This window comes from Gossypium hirsutum, chromosome A04 (genome assembly GCF_007990345.1).
Source record: "Gossypium hirsutum isolate 1008001.06 chromosome A04, Gossypium_hirsutum_v2.1, whole genome shotgun sequence".
NCBI classification, from domain to species: domain Eukaryota; kingdom Viridiplantae; phylum Streptophyta; class Magnoliopsida; order Malvales; family Malvaceae; genus Gossypium; species Gossypium hirsutum.
The window spans coordinates 87,774,848-87,796,453 of record NC_053427.1 but is presented as its reverse complement, the minus strand read 5'-3'; the positions used below and the strand labels follow the sequence as shown (position 1 = coordinate 87,796,453).

The window sequence follows — 21,606 nt, the reverse complement described above, 5'->3', positions numbered from 1 at the left end:
ATAAAATTATAGATTCAATAGATGTTCTCCAATTTAATCATTCTTAGTTCACTAATTGGCTTTTTTTTTACGAGTAATGGGTGAAAATAGCAAACCGACATGACATTTATACATGTGATAATGTGTTCGTTGCATAAGATTTTGGAAATAGCATAACTTAATGAATTTAACAATTATCACTCGATGAGAACTAAAATTTCAAATTTTAGAAAGTAAAGGGACTAACTCTATAATTTATGTATAGTACAATGACAAATACCAAAATTTAACCAAAAATGTTTTATTTAATTGCATTTATTTCTTGACAGGTTTACTTACATTTTGTTGTCTTATAATACAAAATTGTTACTTATTTTACAACAACAACAACAAAATTGTCTTCCTTTTTGTTATATTTTTACATTATCTGTTAACTTGTATTTTGTTTTAATTGTTTTGGGACCTTGATTTTCCATTTTATAATTTTTTTCTAGTAAATGATGCAACATAAAAATTTTAAACATGTTTGGGGACCTTATTTATGGGATCATTGAATACTACAATGAGATAACAAGGTTTTAAAATTATGGGTTGTATTTGTTCGAAAGAAACTCAACCAAATCAATACATTGAGAACAACCCTGGAGAAAAAGAAGATGCATCCTCGAAAAAGTGGTCCGATTCTTCTAAGGACAACGACATTACGGTGGACGCAGATGCCACTGCACGGTTGATATCGAATCAACAGTCTGATTCGGCATCTAGGTCCCTTTCTAATGATGAGAGGTCTAGAAAGGACCTATCACAACTTCAAAGGTTGCCAACGATAGATGCAACGACATGGGGTGGACAAAGGCAACCGAGGATCACTAGGGTCATGAGTGGTGAAAGAGGTGCTCAAGTAGTTGCCGGTTGGCCTTCTTGGTTAGTAGCTGTAGCTGGAGAAGCCATTAATGGGTGGATACCTAGCAAGGCGGACTCATATGAAAAGTTGGAAAAGGTTTGCACAATAGTTATATCTTTTTTAATAAATATTTAGTCTATGAACTAGATAATTTTTTCAGTTTGATCCTTGAACTATTTTCGGTCTACATTAGTCCTTAAACTTAGATTTCATCAAATAGTTGTGATTATGTGACATTCTCACAGGGTGTCACATAATCACCTTTTAACAATTTATAAAATAAAACTAATTTATTTGATGGAATTCAAGTTCAAATATTAATAAAGATAAAAATTTAGTTCAAAATTTTATATTTTCCTATGTTTAAGTTATTTGTCTTTGCTAATTATATAGATCGGTCAAGGAACTTACAGCACCGTGTACAAAGCTCGTGATATCGAATCGAACAAGATAGTCGCCTTAAAGAAAGTGCGATTCGCTAATTTGGACCCTGAAAGAATTCGTTTCATGGCAAGGGAAATTATTGTTTTGCGTAGGCTTGATCACCCGAATGTCATGAAGCTTGAAGGTCTAATTGTTTCAAGGGTTTCTGGATGTTTGTACCTTATATTTGACTACATGGAGCATGATCTTAGAGGGCTTGTAGCAACCCTAGAGACTAAGCTCACTGAGGCTCAGGTATATTCATATTGCATAATTCATTTGGGTGTTTTTGTTTACATGCTAAAATTCCTGTAACATATGTGTAGATCAAGTGTTACATGCAACAATTGCTCAATGGCCTTGACCATTGCCATAGTCGCGGTGTTTTGCACCGCGACATTAAGGGTGCAAATCTCTTGATAGATCATAATGGTAACCTCAAGATTGGCGATTTTGGATTGGCAACTATCTTACTTCCTAACCAGACGCAACCTCTAACGAGCCGCGTAGTAACTTTGTGGTACCGACCTCCTGAGCTTTTGCTTGGTTCTACTGATTATGGAGTTACTATTGATCTGTGGAGTTCTGGTTGCATTCTTGCGGAATTATTCACAGGAAAGCCTATCATGCCTGGAAGAACTGAGGTACTTACCCATGTAAACGTCTATAGTATCTACATTTTTGTAATTCAGTCATGGTAATTGGTACATCGAAACACATCGATACTATTACATACTAGTACCAAGACAAAAATGATACGTCCACTAATATGGTATTGACTATCGAAACACATTGTTTTGTAGGTGGAACAACTACATAGAATCTTCAAGCTTTGTGGATCACCTTCCGAAGAGTATTGGAAGAGATCAAAATTGCCAAATGCAACCGCGTTCAAACCACAACATCCTTATAAGCGTTGTGTCAATCAGACATTCAAGGATTTCCCTACTTCTACTTTAGCTCTTTTGGACATGCTCCTTGCAGTAGAACCCGAGTGTCGTGGAACTGCTTCTTCAGCACTTCAAAGTGAGGTAAGATTAATATTTTTCATTGAGATGGTGAAAGCTCTTGTTTTGTCGGAGAATTTCCAATATTTAGTAGCCGCACTAGGTTGGATGTTTAAATAGGAGGCAAACTGCTCCCACCACTATTTTCTTAATCTACAAGACTCGATTCTAAAATTTTATTTAAGGGACATCGAGCTCGTTACTGTTGTTCCAATAGGGTCGGAAGCGTGTAAATTATTGTACTAAAAAATCACACAAAGTTCAATTCCCAGGGAAGAGAGGTGGATCACATGGATCTCTTAAATACCAAGTCTTTCCTTAGACAGAATATCCCTTCTATAGTAATTTAATAGCACAATTAAATACTACTATTATACCCTCAAATATTGAAAGAAAAATATGACAAGAAAGAACACAAGAGATTTAACGAGGTTCGGTAAATTATACCTACGTCCTCGGGCACTAACACCAGATGATAACTTTACTATCTCCAAAATATTACAAACAAATAGAATTCCTTAAGAATTCTCAAATGGGAGAAGAGAGAAAACTAAGAGAGAAAGATTGGTTGGGATAGTTGAAATGAAAAATGAAAAGGCCTATTTATAGTTGAGGTTCAGGGACTAACTTGCAAATGGCCTAAAAAATTAGGGACCAAAATTGCAATTATCCCATTCAACTTTTCAACATTCGGTGCAACTTGCTCAACCTTTTTAACAAGTTGCTTCCTACCTTTGTTGACTTTTCAACAGTTACCACCAACCCTTAAATAGGTATACTTTCCATATCAACTGTATTTAAACAATATCTCATTCAACTTTGATGTTTTTTTTTTTCAGTTCTTTACAACGAGTCCTCTTCCTTGTGATCCATCAAGTTTGCCCAAGTACCCACCTAGTAAGGAATTTGATGTCAAGCTTCGAGGAGATGAATCTGCAAGGTATTTTTTTGGCTTCCAATGTTTTAAAAATATGATCGATAGTTAAATTGATTAAATTATTGATTTTTGTTCAATCAATTTGATTATGAATTCAATTTTTTTATCTCGATTATCAATTTTTTACCAATTCCGAGTAATTTCTCAGTAGCTAGTTCAATCTCTTTTTCCAAACAGATACTCGAACTCAATACTCGAAATCTAATTTGACTTGAGTTCGAAATCTTAACCCAATCAATTTGAACCCAAATTACCTAACCTAATTTGATTATAAAAAGTCAACACTCGAAATCCATTTAATCCAAATTCAAAATGATTTAAATATGAATTGAATTCAATTTAGAATGGTCTTAACAAGTAACATGAAATGAATTGAACCTGAAATGACTTTTGCATGAAAAATTCAAACCTTAAACTCGAATTACTTGAACCTAAAATGAGCACGAAATGTCTGAAACCTGTAACTAAGTCAAATCAAAATGATCTGGAAATCCAAATTGTTTTTATATAGATTGACTCAATCCAAAATCAATTTAACTCGACAAATTGAAAGGTGTTGAGAATTAGGGAAATATCTTAAATATAATGTTCATAAAATTGGTTCAATTGATTCAATCATTGATTTCTTATATTGGATTCCGTTTTTTATTGGTTCATAATAGTTTGCTTTAGATTTGATTACATACCATTGATTGAACCGGTTGGTTCACTAATTCTCGATTCGACTGATTGATTTGGTCCAATTATGATGTAACTGTGTTAAATCTCTTACACCCCTAAGTTTTGTGAAAAAGTTTTAAAACAACTGATCTGCCTGTTGCTATTGGGAAACTAGGCAAAGAGCATCTCGTGAGAAAGTTAATGGAAATGATCGAGCTAGAAAAGCTACAGCGATTCCTGCCCCAGATTCCAATTTTGAGTTACAAGCATCTATACAGGTAACCTTTCAAGTTGTAATATTCATTTGATAATGCGTAATGGCTTATGATATTTTGCGTTATTGCAACTAAGGTGTTTGAAAAAAATTCGCAGTCGAATACTAAAAGTGTTAATGGAGTAAATAATCCTGGCTTCCCTGTTGAGCCTCTGCAAGGAACATCGAAACCCGTATGTTCCCATGTTGGCCCATCAATGCACCTTAGTTACGCTGGATCTCCATAGAATATGAAGGCTTGTGCTCGAGCATTTGGTTCTCCGAATCAGGCGAAATATGTCCGTCATGGAGCAACGACGTTATCCCAATTTTCAAATTCGGTTTCGGTTAGAGGCAGATCACGATTAGACATGAGCAATCCGCAATGGCACGAGGAGCATTTTAATGGTGGATATGACCATGATGATAATGTTCAGTCCACTCACCATTTATTTGATAGGCTAAGTACTTCGCACTTACCTTCCGACAAATCAACAACGGTAAGGGAATTATGGAAATTGATTTTTTTTTCTTTATCAACGAATTCAATTTAAGTTGATTTAAACTTAAAAATTAACTTGAAAGGTCATTTGTAATGACCTGATCCCAAAATTCCGAGTCTCGAACCCAAAATGATTGAAACCAAAATTGACTTAAATCGAAATAATTCAAATGATCACTTTGGAAGTTTACGTTTTAGTCACTCGAGTTAAAAATGTTACAAAATAGTTATTTAACTATTTGAAAGTTTTTATTAAAGTCAATGGATCGTTAAGTTTTTTTTTTTTAAAGCCTGACTAGTGAGCTCCAAGCAATGACGATTTGACGATTGATACGGTAGATCAATACCCATCAATGAGTAGAAGAACATATTGTAGATCTAAATTGGTCTGACAATCAGTGTTGAGATTGGAGAAAAATTTTGTTTGGATTTTGGTTCATAGACTCATGATGTTCAAAGTTGTTTCGTGAAAAAAGACTGGATTGAAGAAGAGAAAGAGAATGAGAGCATTCAATTGGTGTAGGTAGTGCGAATGTAGAATGTCATACATTTACTAATAGTTTAATGACATTAGTGTAATTTACCCAAAGTTTTTAAAACCTGAATTGGTATAGTCTAATCAAATAAAATATGCTAATAGTTATGTGGGTGAATTCAAGGTGCAGGGTTATGTTCCAAAAGAACAGTGATTCCATTATTCCGGGCCATTGATGCCATCAGGTCACGGGCGAAACCTTGAGGAAATGCTCAAAGAGCACGAGAGACGGATGCAGAATGCCGTCCGCAAAGCTCATTTGGACAAGACGAAGACGTTGGCAAGAAACAGCGTCGACAATAATAGACAAACTAAATCGCTACTCTGTGTTGCAGTAAACGGAAGGTGACAACAGAACCACCTTTATTTTCAGCTTTTTAGTTTCACCTCGGAGCTCAGCACCGGCATACTACACATAGAATGTCATAGATTAATTGTTGGATAGAGTACCAGCAAAGTTTGTAATTAAGTAGATATTGCAAGTTAATTGAATATTCATTCAATAAAAAAATAAAAAATATTTATTATAAAATATTTATTTTTTGATAATTAGATATGCTTTATTAAATAGCATAAACTGAAACATTAAAAGAAATTTCAAAATGGATGAGTGAAGTTTCGAGTGATGAGTGTTATATATATTTTCATTTACAATGTGAATATTGAGCGTCTAAGTTTGAGTCTCATCATGTGTAAGTTTTATGTGTGGACTCTAGTCGAATTTTTTCTAATCATGCGATAATTTTTATGTGTGGATTTTCTCTCATATTATTTTTTAACCAAGGGCAAATTATAGCAGAGTTCATTCAACTATGAAAAGTTATAAAACGATCACTCAATTATTTAATCATGAAAAGTTATAAAATGGTCGCCAACTTTTTTGTTTAATTTTAAATGGTAATTATTTATAAAAAAGTAATATTTTTTAAAGAGAGCTAAAACAAAAACTTTTACATTTAAAAATGGGATAACATAACATAGTTGTTAAATTTGGTAATCTTTTTCAATTTGGTCATTATTTTTTACACTAATCTCATAACTTAATTTTTTTCAATTTGGTCCATAAACTTGAATTTCACGCTATCGCTTTAAATTTAAAATTCTTTATAAAATCTGAAAAATATATTTCAAAAACCCAACCAAATTGGAAAAAGAACCCCCTACTAAATTACGAGACTAATATGGACAAAAAAGTTCAAAGAGCAAGATGGTAAAAATTACTAAGTGCAGGGACTAAATGTTAATTTATACCTTTAGAAAATCTCAGGCGGACAGTTCGATTTGTAATAATTGAAATATATATATGGGCAACACTGCAAAAAACCAGCTTCGTCGCAAGTGACATCAAGCTTTGTGCGCTGAAAAAGACTGAAATTTCAAGAGAATGACTGAAGTTTCAAGGCGTAGATCGCTGCGACTTCAACTGCTTTTCGCTTCGGTTTCTCTACAATTCATTTCAGGTTTTCCTCTCTACACCGCTTTGTACTCAGATATTTTGTTGTTTTCTTAACGAACCTCAATTTTTTTTTTTCTAATGAACTTGGTCGAAACTCGAAATTCGAATCATTAATTGCATGAAATTCAAGTTAATTTGTGAATTTTACTACATCATCGTAATTGGAGGATTTAATGTATGGATGCTATTCGAATCTCACCTTTATATTTTGTTTAATTAATTCGTTAAATCTCTCAAATTTGCCAGGTTTTAATGTTGCTTAGTTTTTCTTTTCTCTGTTTTGCTTCTGAGAAAATTAGCTCCAAAAGAACTGCTTTTTTTCGTATCCTTTCTATAAATTTTGTTGTTTGCTTTTGAGGGATTGTGATTCCGAGAAAATTTCAACTTTTGAGGTTAGAATTTTGACTTCGAGAATGAATAGAAAGGTATATATATTTACACACCTATCTCTGCAATTCCGATTTGCTTTTGAGAATCTCGAACTTTGTAATAGATATGCTATTTAGCAGTATAAGCAGGCAATTAAGATTTCGCCCTACTTGATCCATTTTCCATGAAATTTGGGGAAATTTATGATCTCTGATGAGATTTTTTTAACTCTATAAGTGGATTAAGAAAATGTATTCAAGTTTTGTAGATGGAAAAAATAGTGTAAGGAAAGCGGATCTCATCAGGTGCAGTGTAACTACCAAATACCGCAGTCTCTCACCAAACAAATGAAAGTTCCTGTTTCTTATTTTTCTAAATTTAAGGTCCTGTGGTTTCTTAATCCCGCTTGTGGGATTAAAAAGATTCCACCACCAAATAATTATCGATGATAAAATGGGTTTCACATGAAATTATGCTGTTACACATAGTTCTTGGTATTACACTTGCTTTTTAGGCTTATTTGAACCTTCTTCAGCTGAATTTGTTAGAACAATGATTAAGTTGCTGTGAAGGGCTTTAAAACTTCTTATTTACTAACTGGCAAATTTTTTAAAATGATAAAACAATTTACTCCAATTTGTTTCCTTCTTTTTTCAGGGTTTTCCGGCGACTCTACAAGTTCAATCAGCTTAAACTCAAAGTCTAATGCAAATAGTAAAAATGGGACCAAGGTAGTCATCATATTGATTGTGCTGGTTGCTGTTGGGTTGTTTTCGTTTTTCCTTTTCAAGGTATGGCAAAAAAGGAAACGAGACGAGCAATATGCCCGTCTTTTAAAGTTGTTTGAAGAAGATGGTGACCTCGAGGCTGAACTCGGCCTTCATGACTGACAGCATCAATGAAAAACTGAGCTCATCCTCTTTGAGGTGTGTAGATAAAACTGTCTTTGTGATCTTCAATCACCAAGATTCAGTTAAATTCCTTGTTTTGTTTTGCAAGGACGTATTGTAGCAGTTGCATGTAAAAGAAAAAATTTGTAATCCTATCCAATTATGTAGATCTTTGGGGTTCACTATAAAGGGCACCCTCCATATGCTGTGTTGAAGCTTGAAAATCTAGTCTATGATACTATAATATCCATCATGTGCATCTGTGTAGATCTGTCTCCTTTCTGCATTACCTATGCATGCAACAAAGTAGATAATAGACAAGTTGATGACAATGGGAATTAATGTCATCATTGATGAGGAATATGGATCTTATGTTGGAGTTGTATGGCCCTTGATGATCATTAAGACTGCCTCATGTTGATTCTATTGATATACTTTGGCTATCTGGTTTTGCATTTTATCATCCTATCTTTATTATTGGAATAAAGCAACATCAAATCCCTAAACTTGTCAATTTTTTCCAACTTGCTCTTTAAACTTTTTCTTTTTTTTTTGCCTATAGCTTATGTTAATAGGACGTGAGACAGGGGTAAGGATCTAAGTGTCCAACTCGAGTCTTTAAACTGGACAAATTTTCTCAATTTTGGTGTTTGTGATGACATGGCACTAAGATTATATAATGTCATTGCTTATTTTTAATAAAAAATTATAATTTTTAGGTGATAACATAACACAATATCAAAGTACTAGGACTAAAGCGGTTGAAAAAAGAGTTCTAGGACTAAGTTAAAAAAAGTTACCAAGTTCAAGGACCAAATGTTATTTTATGTTTTTATTCTTTTAGCTCTTAGCACTTAGTTTCTATAAAAACGGAATTCATACAGGACTAATGTGGATGAAAAAATTTCTGAAACTAAATTAAAAAATTTACCAAATTTAAGGACTAAGGCTGAAATGGCAATAACTTTTCAACCATGGGTTGTATATTTGTAATTAAAAGTTGAAATAAATTTCTTCTTCATTGAAACCTTGGAATATCAACAAAAAGAAAGTGAAATTAGAGTGTTATTTGAACCAAAAGGTGGCTTCTTCTCCACAGTATGACTTTCATCACTTAAGCATATCTTTCGGGAAGAAAATGAAGTACGCATAAGCATGTCTTTCGGGAAAGAAATAAATGTGCTGATATACTAACTCAACTTGAAAGTAACTTTTGGTTTGACTCTTCTACTACTCAAGCCCTTCAACCCCCACAGCACAAAACTAAATTCTTTCAAGCATCTGTCATAGCCATTTCATTTTCATGAATAGAAGCATAAAAAAGTTTATCCATCTAAAATATCCATCTAAAATATCTCAACTACACGATGAGACTTTGAAAAAAAAATACTTATTATTAAGTCAAAATACAATACAATGATTTTATCTTATAATAAATAATAATAGTAATTATCATCAAGAGAGAATGCTGCATATGTATGACTGTAAGTAAGAAGAATCTTCCAACTATATTAGAGGTTTTTGGCTAAAATAATTAGGGCATAGGTTATTTTTAACTAAAGTCATCCTGATGGGGGATTGATATATGAATCAAAAGGGATCAATGGAGAAGGACAACCAAGATGTGAACCATCATTGCTCGAAACTGAGTAGCGAGTTTGACTAGCGCTTCTTGACTCAACATCCCATCACTGTAAGGGTCATCTTCCTGTCTTGGCTCGTTTCATTCCAGTACCGTCAAAGGGTGACATACTAGGGCTCATAGTCGGGCTCATTTTCGGACTCTCTTCCCTTAATGTACCATTTAGTAAAGCTAACTCCCTAAGCTGTTGTTTCTTATAGTTATCCAAGGATTCATCCTGAAGAATCGTAGAAATGGAAGAGCTGAAACATATACAGAAAAAGGAAAGACTAACTTTAAAAACAACAATAAGATTTTTCTTTTGTTCATACCACAGGTTTCAGAAGATTTTCTAGTATGGCAACAGCGTAGTCCAAACGAGAATTTATCACATCTTCGGGAAGTTCAGCCTCCACCAACACATGCAACGGCTCATTAAGGTGTTTGAATCCAGGTTTATCTTTTAGTTTCTCTTCCTACATGTTAAAAAAAGGTAAGCAGCCAATGAATAACAAGTGAAGCAACATCAAAGGAGAACTCGGTCTTCTTATATTCAAGAAGAAAACGCACAAAAAGAAGCCAAGTCTCGTCTTTAATTAGGTCAGACCTTGATTTTGCATAACTGTATTTTTCACAAGAAGGTGCTTTCCTTAGTAAAAGTGATCATTTCATTGATCATAATACTGAAAGTTCTTCATAAAGCATGTGAAATGCAAATGGAGATGCATATGATCAGAGCATATATAAGATTAGCCGAGCAATTTTCGCATCACCTACAGTCCAATATGGCCTTGTATTGGGAGGAGAGATGAAAAAAAAATGAATATCATAAAAGAATTTATGGTTGAATTTACCTTAACAGAATCTTTGACAGAACCTTTGCCTCTTATGTACACCCTACACTCAGTCACAGCTTCAACTCTCTTTAGGGAGTTTCCTCGTGGTCCCAATATTCGACCAACAAAATTATACTGCAAAGGGTGAGAGTCAGTAATATTATCTTAAAAGAACAAGAAAACTTCACTCCAGGTTTCAGCTTTACTTACACTAGGATATTGATCCACAGGTACATTGAGTCTAACAACTTTCTTTACAATCGGTGTTGTTGGAGCTCCTGGCAAACCAGGCCAACCCATTGATGCAGCTTGAACCGGAGCAACTCGTTGCAGATGCCCATTTTCCTGAAACAGATAATCAGGTCAAAGAAATTTCCTTTTCCTTTTCAGTGAACATTGATGAGAAGATAATTTTGTATCATATTGGGGGCTGATAACAAGGCACTTGTATTCATTAACCTCGTAAGAACTTACAAACTCTTTTTGGCCATTTGTTAGGAGGGTAAGGGGGAGAAGTAGTAAAAATAAACAAGTCTTTGTTACTGCACCAATGGCTTAGTTAATAACAATTAAATGCTTTTAAATGATAAAATACATAACATTATATGGCATCACCTCTGTTTGCATTATGGACCATCCTTCCAAATCCATTTGTCTTCCATTGGGATGATGACCAAATGACCTAATAGGACTATCATGCTCAAATCTCTCATGATCCAATAAACTCGAACTAAAACCTGAGACCCTTCTGATCTCTGCAATGCATAAGGGTTAAAAATGGAAAAGTCAGTTGATATATTGTCCAAATTACATGCTTTAGTAGAACTCTCTAGGTTCTGCTTGGTACAAAGGATGGATAGGTGCAATAATGGAAAATTTGTCAATCGAATGGTTAAGCTACAAGTAGGAAAGTTATTACGAATCTTAACCATTTCATTAACAAATTTTCTATCCTTCCTAGCAAGCAAAGCCTTGAAACCACACAGAAAATATAGATTATGCCATTCCACTAATGTGGAGGTTTAAAGTTTTAATTCATTCAAGAATTACTCGATAATCAATTTAACCCTTACTAGTTTAATTCATTAGTGTTTCATCCTTGTATTCATGTGATTGAATGTTTATACTGCAGGGGAAAAAAAAAAGAAAACAGAAGATTCAATAACCTTGATTAAGAAGCCTGGTGCATTGAGGAAGAACTTGTGTGAAAGGTCCCAACTTCTCTTTCTCTGTGAATAATTCAGCTAAGTATCTGCCATTGTTTACTTGATTTTAAACAATCACTAAACATATATAACTATATGAAACCAGCAAAACATACAAAGAAAACAAAAAACCCATCAATAAAAACATGGTATTGGATTGATTAAAGTAATAAAAAATTGACCTTTCACGATCTGTAGGAATAGATGAAGGTCTATGAGGAGAAACAGAAGGGAAACCAGGTGGAGGGTATTGAAAATAACTCCCTGGTGAGATTCTTTCTCCCATCATTATATATATATATTCAACAGCTTCACTGATTCTTCAACCTTCATTCATTCAAGAATATACCAATAATCAAAAAGCCATTAAAAACCCAGGATTTATATAGATATGTTAAAGGTAAAAGGTGAATAAGAAAAAAGAATAAAAAGACTTACTTTTGATGATGAGAGAAAAAAAGGGCGCAGAGATGCAAAGTTTGCTGCCCTCTTTATGCGTTGAAGAGTGTGGAAAGCGAGACTAAAGCCCTACTCTCAGTCCGAGACAGAGAGGACTCTTTGATTTTCCCCTTCTTTTTTTTTTCTCTCTTTTTTTTTTTTTCTTTTTAATCGACATAAAATGCCGTAAAAAAATGGCAGATTATATACTATATAAAATAATAAATATAGCAACTACCTTTCTTTGTCTCGTTTAATAAAAAAATTTAACCTTTTTTTTTTCATATTTTCTTCCTTTATACAGTTTAATACTCTTGCATGGCGATTTGGGTATTCCTTAAAAATTATGGATATGCTGTGAATAATCGATTGATCATCAATTTCGTTTATAGAAGACGTGATCTCAAGCGATGGTCACTTTTTTCTTTGGTGATGTTTTCTGAGGGGTCAATCATTTGCGGGGCAGGGGTTTTGGAGGGTAATAAGGGGAGTATGTACGGGACCAAGGTGGTTCTCCCCCTCTTGCCGCCGGCTCTCATATTGTCCGGGAAGGAAGAGCAGATTGGCTCTCATATCATTTTGGGTTTTATTGTTGGTATGTTGCTCTACCACTATATGTTCTCATTTGGCTCCCCCTTGGACAAATTGTTGCCTCTATCAGTCCAGATGGTGTAGTTCTCTTGATTTGCCATGTTGTGATGTTATGTTACATCAAGAGAATGTTTCATTTTCCAGCATATACATACGTGGTTTTATTCCTACCAAACACCATTTATGGTGGGAAGGCTGAAACAAAGACCAGATCCTCTGCTGTTGTGATGGATGATATGCGAGTAATGAGTCATTGCCAGCATTATACTTCTCTGTCTGCACAGATGCCGTTGGATTCTTCAGTTGTTGGGGAACTTATCGTCACAGTTTCACACTATCATAGGTTTTGCATTATGTGTGCAGTGAGTCGCAGCAGCAGCAGCCAGCAAAGCCAGGGTTTGCTGTTTTTTTTTTATTTAACTGTACATATGGAATTAATTATTCTAATATTAAATATATTAATTTAATCTTTATATTATTAAAAAATTAAATAAAATTAATTTATACTATTTTTATTTACGGTTTAAGAGAGTTAAATGTTTTTAAATTTTAGTATTTAAAATTGAAATCTTTTGTTTCAAATTAAACTGTAATTTAAAAAAGTTATTTTTATTTTTTATACAATAAATATTAACCGTTACAATTTGAAGTTATTTGATTTTTCTAATAGTATAAATATTAAATTGATCTATTTAATAATAAAAGGACTAACTTGATTTAATCTCTATAACACAAGGACCTATCATGTACAAAGCCCTTAAGAAAACACAAAAAAATTAATTAAGTCATTGTATTAAATTCGCATTCAATTAAGTTTTTATTGTTAATTAAAATAATCAATTAAACTCCTTCATTAATGGTTTTCGTCATTAACCATGTTGATTGTTAAAATAAATTGAATGACCAATTATATGGTGACATGTGGTAGCTTTTGGTTTAATTTAATGTTTTTCCTATAAAAATCATTAAAAATATAAAATAAAAATATTAAAATTGTTATAAACTTATAAATTTATAAAAATATAAATATTATAAAATGAAAAATATAATAAATTATAAAAAATTTATAAAATTAATTAATCTTATTTAAAATATTTAAGAATTAAAAAACGTATTAAAATTCATAAAAAACAATAAAAAATTGTAAATATTTATTTAAATGTTAAAATTCATATAAACATATAAAAATTATAAATAAAAAAAAGATATAGAAACTTGAACTCAAACGATTAGCCCGAAATCGACAAGAATACCAATCCAAAGAAAGTTATTAGATCGGTTGACCTAAAAACTAGACGATTAAACCAGTTTTAAATATTTTTATCAAATCAACAAGCTATTGATTTGCTAGGTCCAGTTCAATTAACTAAAACATTAAAAAAATTCTTAGATAAAACCAATCTAATGGCTTTCTCCGGAACAATACCCTTGTTAATTCCGATCTAATAAATCCAACCAACTAGTTCGATCTATTTCAAGTTTTTATGTTTTTTTTATAATTTTTACAAGTTTATATCAATTTTAATACTTTTAATACATTTTTTAAATTTTAATTTGTTTTTATAAAATTTTAATATATTTTATTAATTTTATAATTTTATAATTTTTATTGTTTTTATAAGTTTATATCAATTTTTTATATTTGTAAATATCCAATAATATTTATTTTTAATAAATTTTCTATGATCTTTTAAAAAAAATTATAATATTTATGATTTTAAATATTTTTTTAATGAAAAATACTAAATTAAACTAAAAACTGTCTTGTATCACTCTCTCATTGATCAATGAGAAAAGGAATTATTTCAATTAATATAGACCTAAATGATTTTTTTACATTTTTATAAGCGCATATACCTTCACCTTATCTTTTGGTATATAGACAAAGGTTATGACCCTGCTTAACTTTTGCAAGTGGATTTTTCGGCATGGTTACTTCAAAATATTTATTAAATCAGCCGCTAACTTGTTAGCATGAACCGACAAGCAAAACGAGGTAGCTATAAAATCCCATCCATGGCCATAAAAACACATCAATTGATATAATAAAAGATTATTGTCCAAAACTCATCATGGTTTAAACGAAAAACAAAATTCAAAGTTGTGGGCAATCAGAAAATGGAACAATCCCTCCATAAAAAAAACATTCCTATGTGGTCAAGCTTTAAGCTTCCCATAGAACTTAGCCTTTTCTTGTGTTGTCTGGAAACGACCATGACCGAACTTAGATGAAGTATCAATGAACTTGAGCTTAATCTCTTCAAGTGCAACCCTTGATGTTTGATTCAACAGTGATTGCCTTAATGTCACAACACGTTTCTTTGGTCCAACACAACCCCCTTTAATCATCAAATAATCTTCTTTCACCACTCCATAATGGGGGAATCCACCAATTGGTGTAATATCCTTCTCAGTCCTGCAAATACAAAGAGGGCAATCAACCATTTAAGACAAACTTCCGGTTTAAGTAGTTTCAAGCACAAGCTAACGAATTCAATCATTTCAAAGTTCAAATCTTTACCTGTCATAGTCAGTCATGGCAGCATGTGATTCATTGCCAGCCTTCCCAAGCTTGTAGATTTTCTTGTTCATCTCAGTGCGGTGATGGTAACCATTATGACCAGCTCGGGCAACGGTAAACGAAACCCTAGCCGGATGCCATGCACCAATACAAGCAACCTTACGAAGACCACGATGAGTCTTTCGTGGGAGACGAGTGACACCCCATCTGGTTACAACACCCTCATACCCTTTACCTTTGGTAACTCCGATAATATCAATCATCTCATCTTTCTGGAACACGGCATCAATTGGAATTTGTTTCTCAAAGAAACCGTAAGCAAAGTCAACTTTCTGAGCAAGAGTTCCACCATTGACTTCAATCTCCATCAAATGAGCCTTCTTTTGCTTCAAACCCTTCATTTTCCTTATCTGAGTGTGAGCCAAAACACGAATCACAGTGCAATATTTCTTCAGTTTTTCAAGCTGTGACTGGATATCTTTTTTACCATCTTCGGATTCAAACTTCTTGGAATACTTGGTGAAAGCTTTCTTCTTAGACTTGCACCAGTGCTTATAGAACCTTCGTTTAACCTCCTCACTCAAATGCTGAGCCCACACGGTGCCTAAAGTACGAAGACCACGCGGAGTTTTGACATATCCGACTACTCCAACAACAACCATAGGCGGGGTCTCAACAATGGTAACTGCTTCGCAAGTTTCCTTCTTGTGAAGCTCTAAAAGACAAAAATATAAAACATAAATCCATGAAGAAAAATAACACAAAAATTAATAGATCATATGCATAAACGAAAACATACTTGATCCAGGCTTTTCAACTTCCCTCACAATATGGGTCATTCCAGCCTTATAACCCAAGAATGCAGTTAATCTGCATGGCTTAGTCGGATCATCTTTAGGGAAAGCCTTTACTGAAAACCATAAAATAGTAACATAGATTAGCAATTACAAATTCGGGTACAAGTCACAAATTAAAACACAAAACAAAAACAAGCTAATTTATTTGATCTAACAACTACAGCTACAAAATAAACATTGTTAAACAATTAAGAGGGGAAACTAGGGGAAAATGAACCTTTTCCTCGATGTCGGGAGGCTCTTTTCCTCGGGAGAAAGCCCAATGAACCGTGCCTCGGATGCTCAAACTTGCGATGAGACATGCTTATTCACTAACAAGAAAGCTGCAAAATTCAAATGAACTCAATTTGTTTCTTAACGTAAGCTATAAGCCACAAATGTGAGCAAAGCTCCTTACATAAAATTATTTGAAGTCAATACACATGTTCATGAAATAATCACATTAGAAGTAAAAACATAAACCCAAATACCAAATTGGGTATTTGACGATTTCAACAATTACTCAACCATAAACTAGAAAATGGAAATCCATTTAACCTAAAACTAAATTAACCCGAACATATACATACATGTAGACCAGAACTATACAATCCAACCATAAAGCCGAATTGATCCAAATGCAAAATGACCAAAACATGAGCTTCAAATCCAAATCAGCTGGTCATAAAACAACCAAAACCCAAATAAAAAACAATCCAAACCCCAAATTGGCAAAACCCAAAATAAATGAAAATTTTAAAACCTAATTTGATTCAATCTACATTGATCCTTCTCAAAATCAACACAAACTGACAAACTGTTAGATCTATAAAGATGTAAAGGAGATTACAGCAAAATTCAAGCTAATAAGTAAACAAATAGATGGATCTGCTAGAAGTAGAAAATTAGGTTGATTAAAATTGTATTGATTAAGCTAAATCAAAATCGATATTGAAATTTTGAAACATGACAGATCCATTTTGAAGCATCATAAAATAAATTTTAAAAAAATTCAGAAATCTTGATGTTGAAACACATGAAGAACAACAGATCTAGCGAACTGAATGGAAATGGATCCCCCAAAGACCAAAGGCCTATGGCGTAAGCTTAACGTACGCCAATTCTCGGGCTCCTTCGGTATTTCTTTCCAAAAAAAACCCTTTTTCTTAGGATTTTTGGCAAAAAAAGAGCCCTAATCGAGACTCCAGCCTTGATTTCTCCAATCATGGGGAAAAATCCAATTCACATACAATCGCAGAAACTGAAGCTTACATCAATATGTTTTCACACCCCAAGATTTAAAAAAAAAACCAGAAAAAAGTAACAAAAATTATCAGCAAATGGGCTAAAAAAACCTTGAAAGATAATACCTTGAGAGCTGAAAGAAAATATTGATTGAAAAAAAACAAACGAAAAGAAGGTCGAGAGCAACGACAAGAATGACCTGCCTTTCTTTAGCTAAGGTTTTATAGTATAGAAGATAAGGATTCAACGCAGTATAGTGGTTGCTAATTGGGCTTTTTTGAGCCCATAAAAACTGGGCATAGATTGCCCAGCAACTTCAACCCAAATTTGATTAAGCTGGTTGGTGTACGAGCTTCTGGATCTAAGTAGAAGCATCTGGATCTAACTACAAGCATCCGGATCTTATTTCTTGGGGTGGGGATAATACGTGATAAAAAGAAAATTTAGATTCATCCTTTGGGAAAAGCAAAACACTAGGTCGGTGACATAGATTAATTGTTTATGCTGTGTGGGTCGCGCGATGTCTTTGTATCCTTAAAACTAACAGTTTAATGTTGAAGTAAGACTTCCTTGACTGGAAGTTTTAATGAGATTTCCCACTACCATAAGTAGTTTTCAAACTAACAGTTTAATTTTGTATTTTTTTGGTCATTAGAATCTGTATTTAATTAATTTTCTTTTCATGTAGATATTTTTATTATTAATATAATTCCAGAAATTAATTAAATATTTTTATAAAATTCTAAAACCATAAATCCTATCTTTAAGACTCTCGACCCTAAAAAAACTTATATATTAAAAAATTTATAATGAATTAAAAGAAACAAAAAAAAATAAAACGAAAACATTACATATAATTGAAATTTAAACATTAAATAGTAAACCCTAATTAAATCTTAAATCCTGAATAATATTTTAATATTTTTCCTTAAATTTTTGGGATCGAATGATTCTTACGTATATAAATTTATATAGAGAAGGTGTTCAGTAAATAAAGTTTTTAGACTCTTTTTAGTTAATTTAGACACAAATGGAGGATCGAATAGTCAAATTCTCTAATTGTAATGTTTGATAAATGAAGATTTACAAGAACTTGTCGAGCTAAAACCTTCAAAACAAAAAAAACGTAAGAATGGGCAACTTATTTCACAGTTAATTGGGAATGAGATATGTGAAATGACATATCTAACCATGCTTTCTCAAAAATTACTCATTTATCATATGTATATATTTATTGAATATTTATGTACTCTTAATTTATTTTCAATTTACTTGTGTAAAATGATTTCTTATGCAACTTTATGCTACTTGACAAATTTATTCAGAGTGTGACATAATTATCATTAAGAATACAACTTATAATTTTATTAATACAATATTATTTGTCATACATTTATTTGTTATTTTACACATAATAACTTTTATCTATCAACTAAGTTTTATCAAACCAATTATGGCAATCAATAATCAGCTAATTCCTAAACAGGACCATAAATTTTTTATGTTATTAGAATAAAACAATACAAGAAAACGTAAATTTGAGTATACTGAAACATATTATTCTTTTATTTATAAATTGAGAAAGAGATTTACTAATTTTAAGTATTGTGTAAAAGAAAAGAGAAAACATAATTATAAAATTATAAAAATAAAAAATAAAATCGCTGGTTTGGTTGAAGTGGGGCTGAATATGGTCAAGTCGGCCTACCCACATGGCCACATCTCTTTCATGTACACGTAAATCTTTGAAAACTTTTTATTTAAATATTTTAAAATTTTAAATTAATAAAAATAAAACAACATTGCGAATAAATTACATGTGACAGGAAAGTTCACGTAAATATACAGATTGGGTCCCACCACAATGTACGGAATATCAGAGGGGTATTTATATCCCGCCTCACGCAGCGGGTTTGCCACTCTTTCCATAGACTTTATTCATCGAGGTATCATGCAGGCACACTCCAAACTTGTTTTCTCCAAGTTACTCTCAGATACTGACATCAAGAAGAGGTTGGCGGTCCCGTCAGCAATCCAGAGTTCCTTGCCACCTTTCAATGGAGGCCATGCCCTCATATTTCACTTTTTGCACGGCACAAGATTTTGGCCAATTCTTTACTCTATCCGCACGAAAGGGTACAAAAAACCCGATTTCTCAGGTAGATTATGGAGAGACTTTGTTATTTATAACAACTTCAATGTTGGTGATATATTCACCTTGTACCGAGTGCAAGTTGAAGATAATTCTTCCTACTATATGGCTGAAGTGGGGAGAGAAATAGACTTCCTTGGCATAAATGTAATGGCCTATAGCAGTGGCAGTACTGCTGAAGAAAAAGTTATTACTCACCATCATCAAGAAGGACTTAGCTTGGAGTTGTCTCTGGGACAACCCAATGTGGTGGGAGCCGATAATTCAAAAAACTTGCTACTCACAAGCCAATATCGGGCCCTTCCTTCTTCTACTTTCTCTATATAAGAAAACACTATGTGTCGAAACCCTTTCTTATAAATCGACCGCAGGCTTTTAATAAAAGGTTCGTTTAGTAAAACAGTTTCGGCTTGGGTCTATCGGGCCATTGGGGTTTTTTACTGATTCGGGCTTGTAATATGGGCTGTTAGAATATTTTAATAGGCCTAAACCCGAATTGATTCAAATACAAAATGACCAAAACATGAGCTTTAAATCCAAATAAGCTGAAAAACAACCAAAATCCGAATAAAAACAATCCAAACCCCAAAGTGGCAAAACCCAAAATAAATGAAAATTTTAAAACTTAATTTGATTCAATCTACATTGATCCTTCTCAAAATCAACCCAAACTGACCAATTGTTAGCTCTATAAAGAAGTAAAGATCACAGCAAAATTCAAGCTGATAAGTAAACAAATTGATGGATCTGCCACAAGTAGAAAATTGGGTTGATTAAAATTGTATTGATTAAGCTAAATCAAAATCGTTATTGAAATTTTGAAACATGACAGATCCATTTTGAAGAATCATAAAATGATTAAAAACGATTTTTAGAAATAATTCAATAAAATAAGTGTAAAATGAAAGAAAAAAGAGTTGAATCTTGATGTTGAAACATATGAAGAACAACAGATCTAGCAAACTGAATGGAAATGGATCCCGCAAAGACCAAAGGCCTATGGCGCAAACTTAACGTACGCCAATTCTCGGGCTCCTTCGGTATTTCTTTCCAAAAATACCCTTTTTCTTAGGATTTTTGGCAAAAAAAAGCCCTAATCGAGACTCCAGCCTTGATTTCTCCAGTCATGGGGAAAAATCCAATTTACAGACAATAGTAGAAACTGAAGCTTACATCAATATGTTTTCAAACCCCAAGATTCTTTTTTTTTAAAAAACCAGAAAAATTAACAAAAAAATCAGCAAATAGACTAAAAAACCTTGAAAGCTAATACCTTGAGAGCTGAAAGAAAATATTGATTGAAAAAAAAAATGAAAAGAAGGTCGACAGCGTCAAGAGTGACCTTCCTTTCTTTAGCTAGGGTTTTATAGTATAGAGATAAGGATTCAACGGCTAGGATTTAACTTTATGACGCTAATAGATGCCGTCGGATTACGTACTAGAGTTTTGAACTTTGAAGTGTGGCAGCGCATAATTTGTAGTACAGTGGTTGCTAATTGGGCTTTTTTGAGCCCATCAAAACTGGGCATAGATTGCCCAGCAACTTGAACCCGAATTTGATTAAGCTGGTTGGTCAAAATATAATTTCATAAAATAAAAAGTTTGATTAGGCTGGTGAGCTATTCGAGTAGAGTATTGTGGTGTTTAAACTTGATTCAATTGATAGTTTAAGTTGCACAAGCTCACCCGACAATTACCAAATTTAATTTGAATTTTTTAAGTCGAATTTGAATATTTGCAAGCATCTAGATCTTATTTCTTGAGAAGGGAACAATTTATAATTATTTTAAATTATAAATTAATACGTGATAAAAAAATTTAAATTCATCCTTACGTGTGGATGGAAAAAGCAAAACACCAGTAAAGGACTAATTTAACCGGGTTACTCTAAATTTAATTAAAATCTAACGTAACTATCAAATGTTAAAATATCTGAATTTAATTTTTAAGTTACTATATATATCCTTAACCCGAAATGACTTCAACCTGTGAACTACATTTGTTTACCCCCACACTCTAAGCTTGAAAATCTGCTACTTTCATGGGCATTGTTCTATTATTACTTTAGCTTGAAATTTGCAACTTTCTTGGTCATTGTTCATTTGCTTCATGCATAAAAAAGCCACGCACTATAATTCCAAACACAATTTAAAACAAAATAACAACAAAAAATCAGACATAATCATGTCCAAATCCAATGAACAACAAGCTTTCCCACAAGGACAAAACAATGAAATGTTACAAGG

General features: G+C 32.9%; 5 protein-coding genes across 7 annotated transcripts; 3 read left to right on the top strand and 2 right to left on the bottom strand.

Moving 5' to 3' along the window:
* The first annotated feature begins 487 nt into the window (after window positions 1–487).
* LOC107933343 (probable serine/threonine-protein kinase At1g09600) lies at window positions 488–5,656 on the top strand. Its single transcript, XM_016865529.2, has 7 exons — window positions 488–979; window positions 1,277–1,561; window positions 1,633–1,950; window positions 2,110–2,337; window positions 3,153–3,253; window positions 4,086–4,188; window positions 4,283–5,656. Exons 1-7 carry the CDS (start codon window positions 566–568, stop codon window positions 4,409–4,411), a joined length of 1,578 nt encoding a protein of 525 aa, XP_016721018.1. The 5' UTR covers window positions 488–565; the 3' UTR covers window positions 4,412–5,656.
* Window positions 5,657–6,473: 817 nt separating this feature from the next.
* On the top strand, window positions 6,474–8,168 carry LOC107933393 (uncharacterized). Its single transcript, XM_016865597.2, has 2 exons — window positions 6,474–6,660; window positions 7,683–8,168. Exons 1-2 carry the CDS (start codon window positions 6,585–6,587, stop codon window positions 7,913–7,915), a joined length of 309 nt encoding a protein of 102 aa, XP_016721086.1. The 5' UTR covers window positions 6,474–6,584; the 3' UTR covers window positions 7,916–8,168.
* Window positions 8,169–9,289: 1,121 nt separating this feature from the next.
* Window positions 9,290–12,196, bottom strand: LOC107933392 (KH domain-containing protein At1g09660/At1g09670). 2 transcript variants are annotated; one of them, XM_016865595.2, is made up of 9 exons: window positions 12,016–12,196; window positions 11,760–11,904; window positions 11,539–11,624; window positions 10,988–11,127; window positions 10,583–10,717; window positions 10,391–10,507; window positions 9,869–10,012; window positions 9,631–9,774; window positions 9,290–9,451 (listed from the first exon to the last, which is right to left on the bottom strand). In XM_016865595.2, exons 2-9 carry the CDS (start codon window positions 11,864–11,866, stop codon window positions 9,422–9,424), a joined length of 903 nt encoding a protein of 300 aa, XP_016721084.1. In that variant the 5' UTR covers window positions 11,867–11,904; window positions 12,016–12,196; the 3' UTR covers window positions 9,290–9,421. The 2 variants fall into 2 exon arrangements, with proteins under 2 accessions (XP_016721084.1, XP_016721085.1); XM_016865596.2 differs by having other exon boundaries at window positions 9,290–9,774.
* A 137-nt stretch (window positions 12,197–12,333) lies between these two features.
* On the top strand, window positions 12,334–13,079 carry LOC121228284 (uncharacterized). Its single transcript, XM_041111693.1, has 2 exons — window positions 12,334–12,610; window positions 12,751–13,079. The coding sequence occupies exons 1-2, from the start codon at window positions 12,334–12,336 to the stop codon at window positions 13,071–13,073; spliced, it is 600 nt and encodes a 199-aa protein (XP_040967627.1). The 3' UTR covers window positions 13,074–13,079.
* Window positions 13,080–14,623: 1,544 nt separating this feature from the next.
* LOC107933381 (60S ribosomal protein L3-2) lies at window positions 14,624–20,697 on the bottom strand. 2 transcript variants are annotated; one of them, XM_016865582.2, is made up of 5 exons: window positions 20,634–20,697; window positions 16,202–16,307; window positions 15,927–16,037; window positions 15,128–15,842; window positions 14,624–15,022 (listed from the first exon to the last, which is right to left on the bottom strand). In XM_016865582.2, exons 2-5 carry the CDS (start codon window positions 16,284–16,286, stop codon window positions 14,764–14,766), a joined length of 1,170 nt encoding a protein of 389 aa, XP_016721071.1. In that variant the 5' UTR covers window positions 16,287–16,307; window positions 20,634–20,697; the 3' UTR covers window positions 14,624–14,763. The 2 variants fall into 2 exon arrangements, with proteins under 2 accessions (XP_016721071.1, XP_016721070.1); XM_016865581.2 differs by lacking the exon at window positions 20,634–20,697 and adding an exon at window positions 17,334–17,435.
* Window positions 20,698–21,606: the final 909 nt, after the last annotated feature.